The sequence below is a fragment of the Phoenix dactylifera genome, chromosome 1 (genome assembly GCF_009389715.1).
Source record: "Phoenix dactylifera cultivar Barhee BC4 chromosome 1, palm_55x_up_171113_PBpolish2nd_filt_p, whole genome shotgun sequence".
In the NCBI taxonomy this organism is placed as follows: domain Eukaryota; kingdom Viridiplantae; phylum Streptophyta; class Magnoliopsida; order Arecales; family Arecaceae; genus Phoenix; species Phoenix dactylifera.
This window is the reverse complement of record NC_052392.1, coordinates 10,794,798-10,809,860: the sequence shown is the minus strand read 5'-3', so window position 1 is coordinate 10,809,860 and position 15,063 is coordinate 10,794,798. Positions and strand designations below refer to the sequence as shown.

General features: G+C 39.3%; 1 protein-coding gene across 1 annotated transcript; it reads left to right on the top strand.

Annotated features, from left to right (window-relative positions):
- Window positions 1-4,815: 4,815 nt before the first annotated feature.
- On the top strand, window positions 4,816-12,330 carry LOC103714237 (omega-6 fatty acid desaturase, chloroplastic). The gene is made up of 10 exons (XM_008801424.4): window positions 4,816-4,992; window positions 5,111-5,159; window positions 6,909-7,147; window positions 7,237-7,380; window positions 7,495-7,646; window positions 8,511-8,633; window positions 8,754-8,931; window positions 9,348-9,466; window positions 11,700-11,814; window positions 11,951-12,330. Exons 1-10 carry the CDS (start codon window positions 4,954-4,956, stop codon window positions 12,110-12,112), a joined length of 1,320 nt encoding a protein of 439 aa, XP_008799646.2. The 5' UTR covers window positions 4,816-4,953; the 3' UTR covers window positions 12,113-12,330.
- Window positions 12,331-15,063: the final 2,733 nt, after the last annotated feature.

Sequence of the window (15,063 nt, the reverse complement as noted above, 5' to 3'; positions counted from 1 at the left end):
ATTTGTGGAATTGCTTTGCTGACAAAATGGATTTTAAGAAAAAAATAAAACTAGTGAAGTACTTAGTATAGATTACATATCCATGTCTAAAAAAAAAGGGCAAAAATACAAAATCTTATAATGCCAAGATTGCACATGGTGTTTGTGATTTGGACATAAGTTGGAGTATGGTTTACATAGTAGAAGAGGAGTAGATAAGATATTTTGTATGAATATTCATTCTTAAATTTTGCCAAAAGCCCATTAGATGGGAATACTAATTTAGATTGTGTTTCAGGCATGTTTATTATTTGCATATATATAGAATCTTTATATTTGGCTCATATTAAAACTATCAACAATAGTGTCTCTATCATATTTAGAGTAATTATTGATAGAAAGTCCACAACCACAATAGTTATACTTTTGTTAGGGATAATTTGGAAGGTTGCACCTACATATAAGTGGACCATGGCCCCAATCCCATGTTTGGATAGCTACATTGCCCATGGAAAACCTTTATCCCTCTTCTTGCACCGGTCCATTTCTCTAGCTCCCTCCAACAACCGTCCTTGTCCTCAAAACTTTCATGTACTACTCGAAGTTTGCTCCCTTTTCGTCTCATCCTCATGCTCCTCCCTTCTTTTCTTCCTTCTTCTTCATCCCTGCCTAGTTTCATCAATGGTCCCTCTTTTTCGGCCATACAACTCTCCCTCTATTTCTGTCCATCCTTAGGCATGTTGATTGGCAACCCAAAATCTTAATTCTTGTCCAAGGCTAGAATCATAAACCCTAGCCTCAATCCCTACCTAACTTTGAAGTACTACCCCATGCATCTCCACCAATATGATGATATAGAGCACCCCCATGGCTATCGGCCTTGCTTACCAATTGATTTAACCCTAACCCTAATATCCAACTTCTACCTGAAATTCTAACTTGTGGGTTGTACTTATTTACCAATATAGGAGATTTGAAACTCTACATGCTAATCACTTAATCTACTGAATTGATCTAACCCTAGCCCTAATATCCAACTTCTACCTGAAATCCTAACTTTGGCCCATACTCATTTACCAATATAAGAGATTGGGAGCTCTACATGCTACTCTCTATCCCATGTTTTTACGTAAGCCATATCTTAATTACTGGCATTCTATTATGCCATAGATACGATTATAAATAGTTGGAATTTGTAGCAGTTAGGTAGTTTATGGTATAGGATTTGCTAGAATCCATTGATTGATTGATTGTGCCAAACAAAGTCGGCCTTACCAAACTTCATCAGCTTCCTAATCTATATAAAGGCTACTCATGTATATTGTAACAGACAGATAGAAATACAATTCTCTTCTTTCATTTTTCTTTTTCAACATGGTATTAGAGCTACCAATCACGTAACCTGCGACTGTCCTCTCTTCCACCTTTTTTGTGGTCGTCGTCGCTCGTAGATCTTTTATTTTTTCTGCCTCGTTGGGGAGTAGCTGGGCTCCGGTCTTGGCGGTTTTCAAGATCTCCTGCTTCTTATGGAGATTCGAATAAAATTCTAGCATTCTTTCTTTCTTCTTTTTCTCTTTAGCTGTTTTTTGTTTTTTTTAATTATTTTTTGACTTTCGATCGACGGCTCGTTTGGATGCTCAGGGGCTATAGTGTTTTTTCACTCCACAAAAAAAAAAAAAAAAAAAAAAAAAAATCACCGATCTTTTTGCTTCCTTTGGTCCCCATCTGCGGCCTCTGCTGCTCCTGGTGCTCCGCCGTTCTCCCCCTCATCCATGGTCAACCCTCCACGGCATCTATGACACTGATCAGCAAATAACCAACGACGCCTTCCTCTTGGTCCTCGATCTCCGACCCACCGTCTGAGCCTGAGAAGGAGGAGACGGAAGGCAGCCCCGGACGGCAGGGATCGTCTTCTCCTCCGGTTTCGGTCTGATCCCTCCTCCTTGTGATTGGTTTGGGTCTCGATCTGCCGTCACCTTTCTTTCTTTATGATCATTGGGACGATTATTTCCATCTCTATTCCCACCACCACCGCTTGCTGAATCGCTCACACCACCGAGCTCTTTGATCCGCTTGGCCGTTGGAAAGTTGATACCTTTTGGATATTTCATTCTTTTCCCCCTTCCCCTTGACTAGAAGGCAAGTGAGATGGGAGAGGATGGCATCATCGCTGTTGATGAATCTCGGGCTGGGCTCGAGGAACGCCACGCTGAGCTTTGGCCTGAAGCCCTGCCGTCCCGCCGACGGGACCAATACAAGGGCAGGAAGATGGAGATCTCCAGAAGCAGTTGTTATTCCAAATTATCATCTTCCAATGCGAAGTCTTGAACTTAAAAACAGAGCATCAGTGGATGACATTAAGAGCCTCAGATTAATAATAGCCATCGAGAGTCCATATTTGCCTGATGGGAGATTTGACCTTGAAGCTTATGACTCCCTGATGCACATGCAGATTAACAATGGTGCTGAGGGTGGACCAGTGGGAGGTACAACAGGGGAGGGCCATCTCAGTTCTGGTGTCGGCAAGTGAAAGAATCACAGCCTTTTTGAGAGGTTTCTTGTGACACGGCAGGAGGATGTGGGGTCTGGGGAGGATGTGGCCTTGTACCCGACTTCGTCGGCGTGCTTCACGACTCATCCCTTCTCGACACGCGACGGCAGCGCAATTTTGCCGCGCACCTTGTTCAAGTTCAAAGAGATAAAAGAGGGTTAGGTTAGGCTCTAGCGCATCTGTGTAACAACCCAGGACCTCACCCAAAATGACTAGCCGGAAGTTATTATTTGGATTTCTTGATCCTGTATAAGTACCCAAGATCTACCCAGTGAATAACCGATGTGGGACTAAACACACGCCCGCATGGGTCCTCACATACTCCCCCCGTTCAAGCCTTGACGTCCTCGTCAGGCTAAGGGTTCAAATCTAATCACAAACACCACGATTGGCCCGTGGTCAACCCCAATAGATCCGTGCTGCAGTGTCCCCTAGTCCACATCGGCTATGGGCCGGGTCGGCTCTGATACCATTTGTAACAACCTAGGACCTCACCCAAAATGGCTAGCCGGAAGGTATTATTTGGGTTCCTTGATCCTGTATAAGTACCCAAGATCTACCCAGCGAATAACCGATGTGGGACTAAACACACGCCCGCATGGGTTCTCACAATCTGCTTTCAGTGCTCCTGTTTTTTCATCGTTGGTGACCTTCTCCTCCACAATATTGTTGAGTACAAAGCAGCGCGTCAAATCATACCATCAAAAGCTTGACGAATAAATTTGGTGGGTACGATTTTGTTCCAAACTCCAGCAGTAGCGCGTCAAACTGTACCGTCAAAAGCTTGGCGGATAAACTTGGCAAATGCAGTCTCACTATAAACTCCAGCAGCAGTGCGTCAAACGGTACAATCAGAAATTTGGCGGATAAACTTGGCAGGTGCAGTTTCATTCCAAATCCTAGCAGCAGCATGTCAAACCGTACCATCAGAAGCTTGGCAGATAAACTTGGCAGGCGCAGTCTCGCTCCTTCACCAAAGCTCAATGCGTCACACCGTACCGTCAAATTTTTTGCGGGTAAACTTGGCAGGCGTGGTCCCGCTCTTGATTATGGAGGCGTACATCTACATGGCACCACCCTAGTCCTCAATCTCCGGCTTTATCTTCTGCCTTCGGCTCTAGTCCTCAATCTCCGGCTTTATCTTCTGTCTTTGGCTTCATCATCCAGTTCAAAGTCTCTTACTCTTCTTTCATGGTACTTTCTTCTACGAGCATCATTGAGCTTCAGTTGTCTTCTCTCTGAGATCTATCTTCGCTTACGGACGTCTTCACCAAAGCTCATCCTCTTGGCATCTTTCGATCTCTTGTTTTCAAACTCAAGTTGGTGTCTACTTTACCACCTTAAGTTTGAGGGGATATTAAAATCAATTGATTGATTGATTGTGCCAAACTTAATCGGTCTTACCAAATTTCATCTTGATTGATTTATGATTGATTATGGTAAACTTAGTCGGCCTTACCAAACTTCGTCAGCCTCCTAGTCTATATAAAGGCTGCTATTGCACATTATAACAGACAGGCAGAAATACAATTTTCTTCTCTCATTCTTTTTTTTTCAACAGGATTGTATTCTTTGACGTTACATTAAAAGACGGTTATACTTGATTAGTACAATTTTTTGAGCATGGAAGTAGATACGATTGCATGGTTAGATTTTATATTGAAATCTTTCAGGTTGGAATAGTCGGAATATGCAGATTAGAGTGTTCATGTTCAAGTGGATACAAAAACTAGTTATATAACTTGGGTATTTTTTATTCAAGTGGCAGGTTGGGAGATAAGCTCGTTACTCCATTTCAGAGGTGATATAATACTCCTAGTTAAATTGTCCATCCCTAAATATATGTAGATGAAAATTAAAGGTATCCTAGCTCTACCAGCATCAATGCATCATCTAATAAAAAGAAAAAAAATTGTGAGCATGGAAAATTTCTCTCCCAGCTACCAAAAGTATGAAGACGGGGCTTGTCATCCACCCATCCAATCCCAGCTTGTGTTATCGCTGCTGCCAGGCCGCGTCAAACAGGTTACAGTCCGCATGCCGACCGCGAATCTCCGCCCGCATATAATCTCTACAAATACGAACCTCCGCATAACAACTCCCGCCGGAAGGAAAGAGCGGTCACCGACGTCCGAATCACCAACGTCAAAATATGATGACGTCAGCACGGCGGCTCCCACTTTCTGACCGCTAGGAAAGCCGCAGCGGGGTGTTTCTCTATCCGGCTCCACATCCAACGGCTGAGGCTCAACTTCGCCTTACATAAACCCGCAAACCCCCTCCTCCTCTAACTCCCTTTTCTGAGTTTTCTCCCTCTCTCTCTGTCTCCCTCCCAAGGTAGAGGGGGATAAAGAAAGAGGCAGCGGCGTTGCTTTGAAGAGCCTCCGGAAGAGCGTCGTCTTCGCTTGGTTTCGCCCGAGCGGATGGCGTGCCGGCTCTCCAATCCCACCTTCCATATCGAGGTAAATTTTTTTTTTTTGCACCAATCCCAAAATTTCGATTCCAACTCCAGATAGGATTACGCTGGTTATCTATGATTTTTCTTTAACTTTTTGGGATTTTTTTCTTTTTAAATTTTAGGCGCCGCCTGTCAGAGCATCATGCGGCATGAGGTTGAAAGTTTCTCCAGGTTGGTCTCAGACCCTCCAATATAAACCGGATTTATGATTCTATTTGTCGAATCGATTAGTTTGTTTGGGAGAGGGATTTTAGGGTTCGTTGCCGAGAAATTCATGCGCTACTTGTACAACATTTTTTTTGTTTGAAGTGGTTTTGAATTCAATGGCGCAGGCCCCAAAAGAACGCCTTTGAGTGAATATCTTATTAATTTAGATTTGAAGTAGCTTCATTTACTATTACTCAGTGTTTGCTACTGAAGAATCATCTATCTTGCGATCTCTACCAATTCTAGCATTCTTATTTTGGTGCTAAATTACAACTAGTATATTGGAGCTATTGGCAGTTAAACATCATGTTCAACTTGCGCGTTTTTTTTTTCTTTCCCTTTAGAGTAATCCAGGTCCCTACAAGAAGAGTTGGGTAGTTCATTTTGTGTTTGATTTCTTGTGCTCTGTAATTTCCTGGAGCAGATTGTGTTTCATTTTACCTCTTTAGCTTCCTCAATAATGAATGTGGTCCATGATAATTATCCTTGTCACTTTTTAGGTCCTCATGTAGACTTGTCCACATTAGGCAGTACGAAAAGGTTGGCATCTCCATTGAACGGTTTTACGCATTATCGCTATGCTTTCTCTTCCAACCATTTAGTCTTTCATGTCAAATGGTACCCAAGGATTTACATGGCGGTCCTTATCTTTTCAGTACCACATGATACATGCAGTGCCGCACAATTACTGGAATGATAATATAGGGGTATACATCAGTATCCTGATCCTTAGATTCATACCATACAGCGATCTTAAGTAGGTAAAAATGCACTCTTAAGCGATGAAAACAAAGTTTTTTCTACTACAGTACAATTAGAGTAGCTTAGATGCAGAACGAATAGTTTTTGTCAGACAAGCATGCCAGTGTGTAATTTTTGTTCAGTCTTGCGCATCTTTTTTCCTTCTTAGTGCAATATGGCAGATAATTGGGACAAGGCTTATTGGTTTTGGTTATGGTTATGATTGTCTGTGCATGTTGAGTGTCAACATGAATATTTTGCACTTGTATATTGTGCCAGGCCTTGACTGGCATAGGTCTGAGGTGCAGTTTCATGAATCCTTGCTAGTAGATGTCACTCTAGTTTATTTTTTTTAGCTGGGAATGCACCAATTCATCTAGGATTCACATGAGTCCGAACAAGCATGCATGGTGGGCTGAAATGTTTTTGAAATCAACCATATAAATGGGCTGAGTTCATCAGTTAATTTAAGAATGTTTTTTTTTTCATTGCTGTTTACCATCATGTTTTCCCTGCCAACTAGACATATTCAGTAATTTGCATGACTACAAACCTCGGATGCTTTTACATGATAACTCTATCTATGTCATTCACTGGTACCTTTGGCAAACATCTGATGCTTCTTGGTCATCTCTATCGTTATCAGGCTCGCTCTGTCTAGAAAATTCAAACATAGTAGAAATGCATGCATGATTATATCCTATCCTTGTTGCATTTATCTTTATTGTAAGAAAATGTTGTGAAGTCCAAAACTTCTTTAAATTCATGTCCTCAAGATGATGATGTTTTTTGGAGAAGTTGTGATACCATTAAAAAAAAAACTGTTTATTTTTTTATATTTTGAACCTTGGTAATCAACTTATTAGTTTATTTCATAGCATAAATTGTGTTGTTAGCAATTGTAACATAAAACCATTACTAACTATGATGCTGTGTGTAAGATTTATGGGTGTTCTTTTCTGTTTTTCATAGGCATATACTGCCTGAAATGGAGAACTTTCCAGCACAGAGCACATATTTCCCATCAATCTTTGTCCTACAAGAAATCAACCAAAGTTGTTCAGGCTGCAGTGCGCCCCATTTCAGCACCATTGCTAGAAAATGAGGAACAGAGGAAGCAGATGTGTGAAATGTATGGATTTACACAAATTGGGGAACCACTTCCAGATAATATTACTCTGAAGAATGTCATGGATACCCTACCAAAAAAGGTATAACAGAACATACCTGTTGCTTTCCCCCTTACTCTTTTCTCGCTTAATTTGTTTCACATAACAACTTCTGAAATTCTTATCTGAAGGTGTTTGAAATTGATGACATGAAAGCTTGGAAGTCAGTTTTGATATCTGTGACTGCTTATGCATTGGGAATTCTTTTGCTTTCAAAAGTTCCATGGTATTTGCTTCCCCTGGCTTGGGCATGGACTGGCACAGCTGCGACAGGGGTTAGTTCTTCATTCCTCCGTCTACTTTCAAGATTGTTTCTCAAGTGAAAATAAGAAATCATTATTTGTTACATTTTTTTCTTCCATATATTATTTAATGTTCCCTTTTTGAAGTTTTTTGTCATAGGCCATGACTGTGCTCACAAATCCTTTTCGAGGAATAAATTGGTGGAAGATATTGTTGGAACTCTTGCCTTTTTGCCTCTGATTTATCCTTATGAACCTTGGCGGTTTAAGCACGATAGACATCATGCCAAGACAAACATGTTTGTACTTTATTCCCTTTTTACTCTTGTCCCTTTCTTTCATCAGCTCCTGTACATTAATATACTTTTTTAACAAAATCAATGTGTTGCCATTACTTATTTTGGACAGCATGCTTCTGAATCTTGGTGAATATATATACTGTCAATCTTTTATACTTGCATTTTCTTGATGTTTTATGTGAAATTTGCATATTGCCAATCTTCTAGAAAATGTTTAATCACCTAGAAAACTGATTCTTTGCATTATTCTGCAGGGAGTAAATTGCCTAGCATTTGCTCCCACTTAGACTAGGGATCTGGAGTATATTGTTTATCAGTAGATATTTGAATTTTGGCTTCAGGTTTAGTTAGGCATATATTTCGTTTAAGAATTTCCATTTTTTCTGTCTTCTTAAGAATGTTCATTTACCTAGAGTACTCATTCTTTTCACTATTCTGCGGAGAGTAAATTGCTTAGCATTTGCTCCAAGTAAGCCTTTGGGTCTGGGTTTATTGTATATAAGTGGAGCTTTGAATTTTGATTTCAAGTTTAGTTAGACATATTTTCTTTGCTTACAAAAGTTCCAAGTTTTACGTTGACATAGTCTCAGGTATTTAGATGTGGAGTATGCTGTGTAGTTAAAGAAACCTCGCCTCCAATTGCAACTTCACTAGACACACACATGTTCATGTATGCAACATTCCTGTATATATTTATTTAAGGGATGCATAAACACGGAATATTTCATTTTTTTTTACCTTTAATGGTTTCTCTTTTAGCATGTTTGAGCTCTATGATATAATGTATTGGCATGCACGGTTGCAAGGCAGATGTTCTTCTGCTCGAATGTTTAACCTCTTCTTTTTCCCCTTTTGAAATTTCAGGTTGTCAGAAGATACCGCTTGGCACCCTGTTTGGAGAGAGGAGCTTGACTCCTCCCCAGTTCTGAGGAAGGCAATTATCTTCGGTTACGGGCCATTTAGGCCTTGGATGTCTATATCTCACTGGTACTATGCAAACTGTCATCTTCTTGTTTTTTATATGTGGATATGCATGCATCATATGTTCAGTATCTATTAATGTCATTTGATATTCATTTTTCTGAACGTCATCAAGTTTGTTATTAGGTTAATGTGGCACTTCGATTTGAAAAAGTTCAGACCAGCTGAAGTTGGAAGGGTGAAAATAAGCTTGGCATGCGTGTTTGCATTTATTGCAATTGGATGGCCGCTGATTGTTTATAAGACAGGGATCCTAGGATGGATCAAGTTTTGGTTCATGCCATGGATGGTGTATCACTTTTGGGTACCTTTTCTACTCTACTATACCTTATCATCATTAATATAAACATAATTTGCTGTCACAGAGGGTGAGCTTTGGTACAATAGTAAGGTTGCTCCACTATGACCTGGATGTCATAGGTTCGAAATACGAAAAGTCTCTCCTCACATAGGGGCAGGGCTGTGTACATTTGACCCTCTTTAGATCTCGCAATGGCGGGAGCCCTATGCACTAGGCTGCCCCTCTTGTGATTTGCTTCCATAGGCTAAATTTTTAGGATAACGCTTGTTGCAAAATCATTCGGTGATTTTGTTGATATATTTTTGCCTTTTAGTAGTCCTTTCAAATTGGCTGATTTGAAAACTGTATCTAATAATTGCCTTTTAGCAGCAATTATTTCAAAAACTGTATCTAATTATAGTTTATTTTTAATTTTCTAGATGAGTACTTTCACAATGGTCCATCATACTGCTCCTCATATACCTTTCAAAACTTCAGAAGAGTGGAATGCTGGTCAAGCACAACTTGGTGGCACAGTCCATTGTAATTATCCTCGTTGGTAAGTTTTCCATCTATCCTTAGATGCACTTGCTTCAAGCTGTGCAACTATGTTTTGCTTATTAATGATTTATTAGTTTGCTAAAACATTGTCTGAGATTGCTAAGCTAGTCAGATTTGAAGTTTAATATTTAATGTCCTAGCTATGTAAGTGGTAGATATTCAGTTTTGGTAAAATAAATATTAAAGATGATGCTTATTTCTTTTTATTAGGAGGACAAATCTAACTAATTCCTTGCAGTTTATTGAGTAGAGCAAAGGCCGTCAGAGAAACTATAATAAAGAACCTAAAAAAAGGAACTAAAGTGAAACATCTACTGATATTTTATGGAAAAATTGTCACAACTGAGACTCCAGCAGACCTAGGAGTGACATAATGATACCAAAATTCGTGTAATTATAAATTGTGCATATTAGCCCCTACAAGTTGGTACTTAGTTAGAAGTATCAAGCTTCATGCTGTACGAAGTTCTGGTTTTTTTCCTCTTTAAATTTCACATGCACATGATCTTGCTTGAGGTTCTAAACCTTAATCATCTATGCCCCTCTATATCAGATCAGTGGTAACAACCTGTTAACTGATTTTAAGGGCTATTAGTTTGGAAAATACTGTTTAGACAAGGGCTCATAATTTGAGGGCTTCTAATGTTTAAGGTTTTAAATCTGGGGAACAGGGACGTCCTAAATGGGACGTGCCACCATCCCACCGATACTCGAGATGGGAGGATGTCCCAGGATGCATTGATCTGAATGTTGGGAGCCTGGGACGATGGTGGGATGATCTCATCCCGACACTTGGGATGATACCTCGTCCTGCTCTGGTGTCCCTTAGGACGTTCCACCAGCATTTGAAACCATGCTAATAATTCCATGCCATTATTCGATATTGGAATATAAATTGACCTGGCAAACAACTCTATTAGATTCAGGCATTTCATGTTCTTCCCATTTCCAACACATTAGATAGTGGGAAAAAAAAGCATTCCGACTTCTTTATTTTCAATAATGTTTCTCTAAAGAACAACATTTCAACCTCTCTCTTGCACCCCCCCCCCCCCCCCCCCCCTTCCTCAATCTGAGAGTTATTTTTCTTTTCATTTGGGCTGAAAGCAGTATTATATCATATATATTCACTCTGATTTGAATATCTTTCCAAAATCTTATTTATAGTTCTCTCTCTCTCTCTCTCTCTCTCTCTGCTTTTTCCTTTTTTTTCACCCTACTTCCCACTATACCATCCTTCTCACCCCCATTTTTTTCCCAAGTCATGAAAAAATATGCAAAATTGTTACCTAGTCCAGTCATCTCTCCATTTGTGGCATCTTTTTGGTTGCATGATTTCTTACTTTCTAGCCTCTCTGACTGCTTACTTGGGATTGCTGATTTTTAACATGAAGTTATGGAGAATTCAGCTATGTGGTGCTAACTGAATGTAAAGGTTTAAGAGTTCTTGTATTTTATTTCTTATTTTCCACATTTGCATCATCTGTATGATCAATGCAGCAGAAGCACTGAGTCAACTTAAATCTATTAGATGATGATATGATACATTTAAGGAGACCTGCTTGACATGTTGAATAGATGAAACTTTAAGACGAGATTGTTAAATTCTCTGGCATAAGCATCATGTCTGGGATTGGAGGTAGACATCTTTAGGTCATGGAGTGACAGCATGGGAGAAGAGAAACCTCTTCGTTTTGTTGAACAAACTGAATATGATTAACATTTGAGGGAACAGTTCTTCCATAGGCAGGTCTATGTGGGTTCATCAAGTTTAAGCAATACAATTAGCTCACATCAAAAAGGTAAAGACATGCAAAACTCTGATTGTGATTCCTATGGAACCTCGTGTACAAAGTAACTAAAACTTTTAATACTAATTCCTCATGACTAAGAATTTAATGACCTAAATTATATCAAAAATTAGACTTCGGGACCTGAAACTCAAAAAAGAGACTCTACGGACTAAACAAGTCTAAAAAATGTTGAGTTGAAATAAGTTTCAAAAAACTATCAATGGACCAAGCCAAATTGGAAACAGTTTTATAGCAACCATAGAATCATAAGAAATTTAATTCTCACCGATGTTAAATTTGTGACTCGTATTTCCCATATTAGAAACTACAGCTAATGGATTTTATCTTGGCAACAGCTTCCACTCATATAGGGGCTTATCCAATAGACCGTTTTTGTGGCCAACAATAGTAGTCAAAATATCTAATTGATTTTGGCAGGATTGAGATCCTATGTCATGATATCAATGTGCACATTCCACATCATGTTTCTTCAAGGATACCAAGCTATAACCTGCGGGTGGCTCATCAATCACTCAGAGAGAATTGGGGCAAGGTGCTTTCTGGTTTCTCACTCGATGTCCTGCATTATATCTTAGATTATTTTATTGTTGGTATCTTCTTCCATGTTTTAAAATGTGCAAGGAATTCTAACACTTCATTTGCCATCTTTGGGGGATTGCTACCAACAGTATCTCAATGAAGCCAATTGGAATTGGCGTCTAATGAAGACAATAATGACTACATGCCATGTCTACAATAAAGAGCAATTTTATGTGCCGTTTGATGACATCTCTCCCAAAGAATCCCAGCCAATAACATTCCTTCGGAAATTCATGCCTGATTACACATGATGTCAGATTCCATTGGATGTACTTTTTAACTTCCTCAATTTTTGCATTAACCTGCTAGTAATTGGTAAGCATCCTCTACTTGTTTTCATTATCAAGCTTCGACAGAATACTGCTTATGTTATGCTGAAAATGTACTTCCAAAATTTTGACTCCATGAGCAACGAGCCATTTGTGCAATTTCCAAGAGAATTATGAAGGAAACTTTTATCATGGCATGCGTGTCAGCAGTGTGAAATTTGATGAAATGTTTATCAGCTACTTTCTTCCCTTTATGTTGTAATTGGCCAAAAGAAAAGAATGAACAGATAGCATTAATTGTCAGTGCAAATTTATATGTGAAGATACACCCTAAATGCTCTCTGAGAATTTTGTGTCAACATTCCCATTATTGTGTTATGATAGGAGTGTCGAACAGCTCAATCTTAGCTTAGGCTTGGCTTGAGAAGAGCTTGAATCATGCTTGATTTGAAGCTCAACAAAGCAAGCTTGAACCAGCAAAATAGGCTCAAAATTAATTTCAAGCAGAGCCAATAATCGACCAGCTCAATGAGGCTCGGATATATTTAAATTGTAATATAAATGTATTTTATAAGTAATGGATTATTGGAGTAAGTTTTATTTTTATTTTATTCTTTGAATCAATTAAATGTTAACTTATCTATGAGCTAGAGCTTAAATTAAGCGTGTGGACTTTCATTCAAGTTTGAACCAAGCTTCATTTAGTCTCAAGTGGAATTCTGTTTGACTTAGGCTTATCAAGCTGATCAAATAGGCTTGTATTGGGCTGGATTTGAACTTAAGCTTGAAATAATGGTCAACAAATGAAGCTTGATCTCATGCTTGAAGCTTGAAGTTAGTTTCAAATCAAGCTTGATCAGACCCAAGCTCGATCAAGCTTGGCTTGATTATGCCCTTAGTTATGTAGTATTCTGGCAAAATTCAGTGGATTAAATATTATTATGTCATCAGGATTTTGGAGATTTGATCATTGCATCTTTTGAAATACCTCAATGATGAGATCGAGAATGGATGATTATCATGAAACCAGCAAGAAATCTTTATGCTTCAAGTTGGGTCATTTTGGGAAAGAACTGGTTATTCCAGTTTGATGCTACAAATAATTCATGGAAACTTCTTCTACATTTATATCATTGCATTTTACTTCCTTCTATGTTGAATTGGTAAACATTACGTTTGTTAAGCTTCCAGCTTGCGGTTGTGGGTGTTGGCATATACAATTGCAGTCTCATGGGAATACAGCAGTAAGCTTTGAAATAATTACAATTTTCATGTATCAATTGGTCTGTATCTGCTTTTTTAAGCGATCTGTCTTTGTTGACTGCAACGTGAGCATTCATCCCTTGGATTATATCTTGTTTTTATAATTAGCCATGAAATGCCCATTGACTAGAGAATTAACGGCATTGAAAGAAAGGTTCCCCGTCTTGGTACCGAACCTCATACTGGTGCCATACTAGCATGGTGTTAGTATGGCATGGTACAAACTTTTTTTGGCATACCGAATGTCAGTATGCCATCTTGTACCAGAACCAGTACGACGAACTATGATTAGAAGTGTAAATTGCAATTGCTCTTACCTGCACTATTTTGTCCTTCTGTTTGTTGTAGACAGGTTGCACTACCTTGAAGCAAACATCTTTGTTGATATACCACCATTAGATTTTTGATAAATGAATGCAACTACCTTCATTTTATTTTTCCCCCCAAAAAAACAGTGTGAATACCGGGAGGTCCCAATCAGCCTTGACAAGCAAATCAGCAACTTGATTGGCTCCTACAGCTACATGAAAATCTCCAAATTCCTGTTCTTATTTTCTGATATATTATGGTAAGCTATCCCATTTAAGAGTATCTAATTGTCTAGAATAAGATCTCGAGGCATCTGACGAGCATTCCATGTCTTTGCTAATACTGCGACATCAGTAGCACTGCTCCATGAAACCGCTGCTATAATTGATCAGAGGTTGAGCTCACATGTTGCTGCATGACTTCAATTAATACAAGCACGTACGGTTTGAATGTACTAGTTTTTTCTTCTTTATCTTTCTTTTTGCTTGCTGAATTGAAATAAAAAGAAAGAAAGAAAGAAGCTAACGGATCAACTCCTTTTCATGCGAACTTATATAAGTTGTGTGAGCAGGCCTCCATTGAACTCTTTCCTTGGGGAACCATGCGACAGCGTTTACTAGCCATCGTTTTGTGCCTCGGAGCCAGATAAATGGGTTTGTCTTTGAAAGTGATCAGGCACATTCAGATAAACTATTAGTTGCCATCAGGGGTCCCATCCTATGGAGTCTCATGCTTGTGTTCGAAGTTAGTTGATGTTGGACATTCCCAAAGATGGGATATGCGTATAACTCATCAGAGAATGTGGGGCATCAATTCAAGCAAAGCAGGTTGAGTATAATATAATAGGATCAAAGAAATCTTTCACTTTGGAAACATGCAAGCCTCTAGCAACTCATCTGAAGGTTTAGGTCATACATCACATTACCTTTTTGGTGGGTTAGATGGTATATCATACATAGTATAATCGCTCTGAAGATTAGATATCCATTTCTACCAAATCTAAAGCAAAAGCTCAGCCACCAACCCCCTGTTCTGCAGTTGTAACTGCTCTTGCGCGGGACAGCTGCCTTGCAAGAATCTTTGTCCTACCTAAGAATGCCAAAGGAGAGCAGAGGGGGTGGTTTTTGTGGATTTGTTTGTCCTGCTTTGAGAGTAAAAGTTAGAGCTGTGTGAGAAGCGTAAGGGAACAGAGAGCTGCTCCAAGCTGCTGTCCCAAAAAGAGAAGTCTAGTAGATCAGAAAATCTGGGAGCGTTGGAGGAAAAGGAGCATAACAACTCCCTCTCCAAACGGTCCAAAATAGAAGCTCTGCTTTGGCTTCAAGCTTAAATGTGGAAGATTTAAGGATGAGAAAACTTGGAGA

Excerpts from the sequence above, each read along its gene's own strand:
- LOC103714237 (XM_008801424.4), top strand. The coding sequence starts at position 4,954 with ATGGCGTGCCGGCTCTCCAATCCCACCTTCCATATCGAG. Across the intron at positions 5,160-6,908 it reads GAGGTTGAAAGTTTCTCCAG|GCATATACTGCCTGAAATGG; the intron begins GTTGGTCTCAGA and ends TGTTTTTCATAG. Across the intron at positions 8,932-9,347 it reads GGATGGTGTATCACTTTTGG|ATGAGTACTTTCACAATGGT; the intron begins GTACCTTTTCTA and ends TTAATTTTCTAG.